This window comes from Oncorhynchus masou, chromosome 28, assembly GCF_036934945.1.
Source record: "Oncorhynchus masou masou isolate Uvic2021 chromosome 28, UVic_Omas_1.1, whole genome shotgun sequence".
NCBI classification, from domain to species: domain Eukaryota; kingdom Metazoa; phylum Chordata; class Actinopteri; order Salmoniformes; family Salmonidae; genus Oncorhynchus; species Oncorhynchus masou.
In genome coordinates this window covers 24965408-24974792 of record NC_088239.1, presented here as the reverse complement: position 1 = coordinate 24974792, position 9385 = coordinate 24965408, and the positions used below count along the sequence as shown (strand labels likewise).

Sequence of the window (9385 nt, the reverse complement as noted above, 5' to 3'; positions counted from 1 at the left end):
AATGACTGACAGGGTAGGGTGGATTGAACACTGAGACTACCTCAATCAAATAAACTGGAACAACCATCTCAGTAACAGGTGCAATAAATCCAATTACTAACAGATTGAATTATAGAAAACGGTATGTTATTTATCTTGTGTAGCATAACAATCAACCAATCAATGTACATGCAAAAACACAGTCATTACAGTAAAACAAACAATTCTGAAAATCTCCCTGCAATAGAGCAGGCTGGGAAATATTATATATGGTTCTATGTAGAACCCTTCTTGCCTTTCAAAGAATCATCAAAGAACCCTTTCTTCCAAAACGGTTCTTAGGTTGTTAAAGGTTCTAGGTAAAACCCTTTGCGTTACAAAGAACCCTAGGGGTTCTTCTGATCAAAACAGTTATTGGTAGAACCCTATCCCTCCCCAAAGAGCCCTTTTGGAACCCTTTTTTCTAAGAGTCTACCAATAGATGCCCTTTTTTGCAAGGCTTTGGAAAACCTCCCTGGTCTTTGTGGTTGAATCTGTGTTTGAAATTCACTACTCGACTGAGGGACCTTACAGATAATTGTGTGTGTGGGGTACAGAGATGAGCTAGTCATTCAAAAATCATGTTAAACACTATTGAACACAGAGTGAGTCCATGCAACACATTTTCACTCCTGAACTTATTTAGGCTTGCCATAACAAAGGGGTTGAATACTTCCTGACTCAAGCCATTTCAGCTTTTCATTATTTATTAATTTGTAGAAATTTGAAAAAGCATAATTCCACTTTGATATTGTGGGGTATTGTGTGTAGGCCAGTGACACAAAATCAAAATGTAATCCATTGTACTTGTTGGCTGTAACACAGCAAAATGTGGGAAAAGTCAAGGGGTGTGAATACTTTCTGAAGGCACTGTAAGTAGTATAGTTATGTGGAATTTGCATCGTTCCCTGCTGCTGATAGCTAATCCAGGTAACTCATAGGCCCTGACATTTTAGAAAGAGTTGCTTCTGCTGCTCTGTATTGTAAATCAAATCACTAGGCTATGGTGTGGAGAGGTGATTCAGTGAACTTCGTGTCGTGACTTAGTCACTGGTGGCCGATGGCGCAAAAGTAGGCCTAAACAAAGAAAGCTGAGATTCAGCACCACTGATGCAGACAGCGACTGAATCGGGATTCCAAAGTTCAGCACCACATGCCAGTGAACACAGCGACCGTCTCAGGTCACCAGTGACTCCACACTGTGAGAATCGCTGGAAATAAATGATCCAGGGGATTAAGGCCTAAACCTACTCTATGGATATGATGGATGGTTTACATTGGCTGAGGCTTAGATCAGTTAGTGGTTAAATACAAGAACAAGTCACTGGCACTTTTGGAAACTAAACTCATGGACTGTGTTTATAAACACAATTATCCATTGATATGGCAATTAAAAAATATCGCCTACTAAACCTTTAGGCCTACAGCATTGTGTAATCTGGCACAACTACATTACATCTATAAACATAAAATGCAATATAAGTGGGAGATCCCACTCACCTTGAAAAATATTAGTTCCAGTACTTATCTCCATAAATGTTACTTACCATTATGCTGAGCACCTCACTTGATGTTGTGTGCGTCATTAATTATACGTCAGGAGGAGCTTTCCCTTGACGATGAGGGATCACTTCACGGTTGTTGGCCGGTCTCCTATAGTACGGCATTTAAGGGGTGTCTGATCGCTCAAGCACGACAGAGAAGTCCGCGCATTTATAACAAGCCCACATTGAAACGTTTCGATGCTCCTATAGTGACTGAAGTGGCAGGGTGCTTTCCCTGCGTTCTCTTCCAAGATTCGAACTCAGAAATTAAAGTGATAAAGTTTGTTTTACGGCTAAACTAGCCACGCAGTGACTGACTACATCCAACAGCTTTTTTCCTCGATACAACTGCAACAGAAGAACTTGGAACATCAGTATAATTTTTTGAATTAGTAGGAGGCTACACGATAAAACGAGAAAGGTGAGTTAATAATTGTATTTATTTTATTTTGTCTCTGAGTCAGAACAGTCTAATGTTGGACTTGTAAGATACTTCCATTAATGTGTCTAATGTGTCCATTCATTTGTCTAATATGTTCATATGCCTAATTTGTTTAGGCTAGTTCATGTCTAATGTCTAACACAACTAGAACAAAACTAATTTGTGTATCAGGCTAATATATTCTGCATTTAGTTTAAATTCATATAAGCCAACATAGTTTAGACGCGCAAACTTCATGATTTGGAAAGCATCGATCATTTAATTGCTCACTCTCTTGTTTCGCAGCCCATGGCGGTATCAATGCGTTCCTTCTGGACGTTGGCTTTAAGCGCGTGCCTTGTGTTGACGGTGAGTGCGGACTGCGGAGCAGACTGCGCATATTGTATTCACCACCTACAACTTCAACAGACAGACATCAACTCTCTCGTAAGTAGGCCTACAACTAAAACACAATATTTTTTTTCATTTTCATAACATAACGTTTGTATTAATAGGGAATTACTGAATGTCCTCTCTATCTGCATGCGGGTTTCTCAGAACCTTTTTCGTAGAGCTGCTTAAATTTCCAAGAATTGGCTACCTACCACACAATATATTTTCAAACCATAGATGAATGTACATCACAATCATTCGCTGGTTTTGTGATTAGGCTATTTTCACTGTATTGATCACTTGGACATTGAATAAATAGACGTATGATTTAATTATGAAACCTACAATCTATAAGTTAATTGATTAAATTACATTAATTATGGGAATCAGCTGTAAAATAGATTTTGGGTGCAATACACTAACTAGAGCGAGTCAAAAGCAGTAGGCAAGGACTTGTTAGGAATTAACGACTTGAACCACAAACCACCATTGACTCTAAACATTTGACAAATTGTGTTTCAGCTGATAGCATTGATGGCTATTATTTTATAGCATACAAAGAAATACATTGTTTTGTAAATGCATATTTATTTGCCAAGGGAATCTTGGCATGCCTATAATTATTTTGGAAACAATGCAAGTCTGTTAAATTAACATTTAGGAAAATGTTGATTTAAAAACAGTATGGCTACTGTAAGTGTACAGAGCAACGTAAATCATATGCTTAATTTTTGTTCAATTATTTGGATCTAAATTGTGCCAAGTATGACATGCAAACCTGCATGATTTCTCAAGACTAACCCTAACCCATTTGAATAGGAGAGTATGGACAGCCTAGTTTGAAATAGTGTACTTTCTATTTTCCACCACTAGATTGCAGTTAAGTATCATACTTCACATGAATATGGCTCACTTTGACTGACTCTGTAGAAACTAGCATCTGCATTATGTCATAATGTTGTTTTCAATTCACCAAAGTAGAATTATAGGAGATGGGGAATGCCCTCCCCAATCGCCTCCCAAAGCTTTGCCTGAGGCAAAGGAGGAGGTTGATGGTGGAGAGAAGCAATGTCACAGACCATTAGAGATTGAGCTTAATAGATGCTCAGGATTGATTTGCTTCTGCTAAATGTACTACGTGGAATGGTGGAACACTCAAGGCACTGTGGTGTTTGTGTGGAGCCCCCAGCCCCCCAACTCCCATGACCAATGACACTGTGCTGGGGGATTTAGAGTGACATTTATCACCCAACAGAGAGCACTTAACGTCTGATTGGCTGTGATCATTGGGTATCTCTCCACCAACCGTACTGTAGTTCTACCGCAAACCCAAGCACTGTGCTTTTCAAGTGGATAATGAGATTTATGGGTTATTGGAAAGGAGAACCACAAAGAGACAAAGATTTCAAGGGTGGACAGTTGAAATATTGGATAGGATGATAAACCAGGTTATGTCTCTATGTGATCAAGTTAAATGTAAAGAAAAGAGTTTCAAAACACTGATCATTTTATTGCCTTATGACTTCTGATCTCGATCTCTCCCCCAGACATGTACGTTAGAGTGTGAAGGAGCTCTCAGCCCCAAGAAGTCCTGGGAACTGTGTGAGGATGTCCTGCAGGCTAGAAATGCCGACAGTCCAACAGAGGGAGACAAGGCTACCACAGAGACCACCAAGCTGGACAACAACGACCCACATCAACTAGTAAAGAAGTATGGCGGCTTCATGAAACGCTACGGGGGATTCATGAAGAAAACAGCAGAACTGTACGGTCCTGAACCCGACGATGTCGACCACGGCAGGGAGATCCTGTTCAAACGCTACGGTGGGTTCATGAAGAAGAGTGGCGAGCCAGAAGACACACTGAGTCTGCTCCGGGAACTGGTGAGGAACGTGGATGGCGGCGATGGCGGAGTGGAGAAACGCTACGGAGGCTTTCTGAGGAGCGCCAGACAAAGCTCTGACTTGGAGAACGGTATCCGAGAGCTGCAGAAGCGCTACGGCGGCTTCATGAGGAGGGTGGGCAGGCCCGAGTGGAGGGAGGAGCAGAAACGCTATGGAGGCTTCCTCAACAAGCGAGCCTGGGGGAGGAAGAGGAGGACGAGATGGAAAAGGAACGCGTCGAGTTGGAAGATGTTCCTGATGTGGTTGAGAAGAGATATGGAGGATTCCTGGGATACTGACCTTCCTAAATACCTGCCACTGCTCAGTCATGTTCTGTTTTCTTGTCTTGCCTGCATTTTTACAGGTTTCTGTATATGATTGGCTGTAGTAAACATACTGAAGCCTACATGGTTATTTTAGTGGTGTGACATACTGTAGCATTCACTCTCCAACTCTAAGAGACTTCCCTAAGCACTTCTCTGACCTCTGACCTCTGTGTGCAGTAGGCTTTGTGAGACTCACTATTTTGTCATTGTAGTGACTGATGTGCCCAAAATAAAAGCTTCTCAGACTTATCAAACCGAATAAATAGCCTACAGTCAGAATAAGATATTTGCTAGACTGGAATAGTTTTTCACACATCTTGCTTTACTGTGGTTAACGGCTGTCGATTCTCTAGATGTATCTATTTATTTCATTTGATTGAAATCCTTGTAACCGCCTGCTTATCTGTATGGAGAATAAATAAATTGCTCTAACTGCAGAATAATGTGTTTGTCATGAATAAATATGTCTTATTACTCTGAATCGATGTCAATTTTGTTACTTAACAGTAAAGATTTAAGGCCAGTTTATGTGGTTGTTCCAAAATTAATTTCAAGTAAACATTTCAAATCAATTTGGTTAAAATTCAAAACAAACAATTCAAACAATAAGTAATCAATCCAACATATGCTAATCAAATCAAAGGAAAAACAAACAACAAAAAATCAAATGCATTCTATCACAAAACCGGTAGAAATAATCAGTCCATCAATTAGTTAGTCAGGGGCAGCAGGTAGCCTAATGGTTAGAGCATTGGACTAGTAACCAAAAGGTTGCAAGATTGAAACCCCGAGCTGACAAGGTAAAAATCTGTCGTTCTGCCCCTAAACAAGGCAGTTAACCCACCCTGTCATAGAAAATAGGAATTTGTTCTTAACTGACTTGCCTAGTTAAATAAAGGTAAAATAAACCCCCCCCAAAAAGTCAGTTGTGGTTGACAGTGGCTTTGTGGTGGGGGCTGGCAGTTGCTGGATGGAGGTTGTGGTTGGTTGGTGCTGGTGTTGGGACTGGGAAAACCTGTGTTGGTGTTGGGGCTGTGTTGGAAACCAGGGGTTGATGCTGGGACTGGGTCCTGGGAAAAAATCAGTGAACTGGGGCTGCTGCAGTTGCTGGGTTGGGGTCTGTAGAAGGGAGGGAAAACAACCTGAGGAGCAGGCAGACACACAAGTGAGCCCTAAACCCAGAGGTACTTCCCTGTGGCTTGCTAGATCTTTGGTCCTCCCTTTGCGCCTCTTCTGGTGTGGTGATGAAAGGTTCCTGGTTCTGTTAGAGGGATAAGTGCAGGAGGGTGGAGGGTATGTCCATCAGCCTGGGTGGATGTTGGAGGAGGAGCAATACAGCAGCAGGGTTGCACGCTGGAGGACAGAGGAAACTAACAGGGCCCAGAACCACTTGGCCATGGCACACTCACAAACAGATGGTAGGTGTGTTCAGCGACAGTGCCTCCTTATGGACAGCTCTCTGTATGTACCTTGTGCCATCCATAGCTGGATTCCCTAGTGAGGAGGCAACCATGAAGAGCCGTCTGAGGAAAGTCCTTCTGTTCGGAGTGTGTTGTCAGGGTCATGACGATGGGTTATTGGTGGGGTCCAGGTCTGATCATTTCGTTGCAGGGATGGGGAATATTTCTGGGACGTCTTAATGGTGGCTGCTGATGGTGGCTGCATCATGTTATGGGTATTCTTGTCATCAGCAAGGACTAGGGAGTTTTTAAATAAAAATAAACGGAATAGAGCTAAGCACAGGTAAAATTCTAGAGGAAAACCTGGTTCAGTCTGCTTCCCACCAGACACTGGGAGACAAATTCACCTTTCAGCAGGACAATAACCTAAAACATAAGGCCTAATATACACTGGAGTTCCTTACCAAGATGACATTGAATGTTCCTGAGTGGCCTAGTTACAGTTTTGGCTTTAAACGGCTTGAAAATCTATGGCAAGGCTTGAAAATGGCTGTCTAGCCATGATCAACAACCAATTTGACCGAGCTAGAAGAATTTGAAAAATAATCCTGTGCAAATATTTTAGAGATTTACAGAGAAATTTACAGAGAAAGACTCACAGCTGCAATTGCTTCCAAAGGGGATTCTAATGTATTAAATGTGAATACGTATGTACATTTCAGCATTTCATTCTTCAATACATTTGCAAAAATGTCAAAAAACCTGTTTTCACTTTGTCATTACAGGAGATTGTGTGTAGTTGGGAGAGTCTTTACAAATATTTAATCAATTTTGAATTCAGGCTGTAACACAACACAAATGTGAAATAAATCAAGAGGTATGAATACTTTCTGAAGGCACTGTATATTTGTATCAGAATGTATTCTAATTAAACTGTCATAAAATAGTAGTAGAATTGTATATAGTTCAGGCCAGTGAAATATAAATTACAAAATAGGTATTGAAGTATTGAAATACATATATAAAATACATGTAACAGAAATACTGCCCATCGTTGGCACCAGCTACCTGCACTGTAAACCTGTAACAGTTTACTAACCACTGTACTTCCAGTAATGCACTGTAAATTCTAGAAATACAGTATGTTGCTGTAGTTAGGTGTTCCAGTAATATGCTGTAAAAGAACGAGTGACATCACCGATTGAAACGCTACTAGCATGCATCCCTATCTAGCTTGCTATTTCACACTGGTTACACACAAACACACAGACACACACACGCATACACAAAGGGTTAGTCATAGCAAGATTAAAAGACAAAGCCCTAATGGGGGTGAATACATTATGTCAACATTTGATGGCAGAACAGATGGCTTCTTCCTCAAATTAGCTGTTTGAGGGATTTGACATGTTCGACTCATATTGTCAAAATTGTAACAATGGAAGTTGAAAGGCAAATGTTTCTTTATTGTTGAGAACTAAAGAAGCCTATTGTTGAGAACTAAAGAAGACAAAGGAGATGATTGTGGACTACAGGAAAAAGAGGACCGAGCACACCCCCATTCTCATCGGCAGGGTTGCAGTGGAGCAGGTTGAGAGTTTCAAGTTCCTTGGTGTCCACATCACCAACAAACTAACATTTTCCGAGCACACCAAGACAGCCTTGAAGAGGGCACAACAAAACCAATTCCCCCTCAGGAAACTGAAATGATTTGGCATGGGTCCTCAGATCCTCAAAAGGTTCTACAGCTGCACCATCGAGAGCATCCTGACTGGTTGCATCACTGCCTGGTATGGCAACTGCTTGGCTTCCGACCACAAGGCATTACAGAGGGTAATGCAAACGGCCCTGTACATCACTGGGGCCAAGTTTCCTGCCATCCAGGACCTCTATACCAGGCAGTGTTTCTCCCTTCTTTTACACCACTGCTACTCTCTGTTGTTATCATCTATGCATAGTCACTTTAATAACTCTACCTACATGTACATATTACCTCAACTAACCGGTGCCCCCGCACATTGACTCTGTACTGGTACCCCACTGTATAAAGTCTCGCTCTTGTTATTTTACTGCTGCTCTTTAATTACTTGTTACTTTTATTTCTTATTCTTATCCATATTTTTTTAAACTGCATTGTTGGTTAGGGGCTCGTAAGTAAGCACTACACTGTAAGGTCTACTACACCTGTTGTATTCGGCGCATATGACTAATAAAATTTGATTTGATTTAACATGATTTTTCATCCAACTTCCATTGTCCTCCAAGAGTTGTGCAGTAGTGGGAATAAATAGTCACGCAACAATCATCAACAATTATTTAATATTTTAACAACTTAACTATGCAGTATTAGTTAACAGTTTATAAACTACTTGTAAACACCTTAATGTAAAGTGATACCGCAGTCCCCCACAACTCCTAACACCCACTGACCTTGCATATTACCAGCACAGTTGAGTAACCTAAATATCTAGGGCTTGGGAATACAATAGCAAGGTACGGGGAGGCCAGTCCAGCTCAACATGAAATCAATAAATCAATAGATGTTCTCGCAAAGAAACCTCAAACTACACACTAGTAAATATTATTGAATAGATGGACAATAATAAAAGAACAAACCGGTCAATCTTTATTGTCCCCAAACATGGTCTGGGCTTCTGCTTTATACTAAAAGGACACACTTTTTTCACGCCACTTCGATACAAAGTGATTTTTGTAGCAGGTTAGGAGAATATTTTTATTAACTCTTTTCCTAACCTTAACATCAGTCTCCTAACCTGCTATGTTCATCTCCTAACCTGCTGCGTAAATTCTCCTAACCTACTCCTTGAAGTGGCGTGAAAATAGTGTTTCCCTTATACCGCAGTCATAAATGAGATCATCAGCACAAACATCACATTGCTTCCTGTGTCATGATCATTGTCTTGGTTTTAGGATACAAATCGATCTTAATTGTCTGGGCAGTGAATATAAAAGTACTTGAATTATTCATGTTAATTGATGTAATTAATAATTCAGTTATATTATTAGCTTTAGATGAAGAAAAAACAACTGAAGCTAAGATAGCATATGAAGTATATATACATAATACTATTCATGAGATTTGATTGATTTAGGATTATTGTCAAAGTAATTTCGATGGTAAAGTGTGTGTGTGAGAGAGAGGTGGACGGGCGATACAATTTTGCAACATGGACTAACATTGGCTACAAGATTGAGTGGACCACGGATTTGAGGTGGACGGTGGACAGCGGTTCATTTTGACCGTAGCTATACACTGATTTTCTAATGCATTAATTTTTGTTTGTCGTCAGCACAGGGCATCATCATGGGTTATTTTCTACCAATGAGTCGCACCAATGAGTCGCTTGTAGTAAAATCGTCGTCTCCCCACAATGCCTCT

General features: G+C 40.7%; 1 protein-coding gene across 1 annotated transcript; it reads left to right on the top strand.

The window, feature by feature from the left end:
• The first annotated feature begins 1718 nt into the window (after nt 1-1718).
• penkb (proenkephalin b) lies at nt 1719-5028 on the top strand. Its single transcript, XM_064943720.1, is given in 4 exon segments — nt 1719-1983; nt 2290-2430; nt 3924-4451; nt 4454-5028. Coding segments are annotated over 3 exon segments (771 nt in total). The 5' UTR covers nt 1719-1983; nt 2290-2292; the 3' UTR covers nt 4559-5028.
• Nucleotides 5029-9385: the final 4357 nt, after the last annotated feature.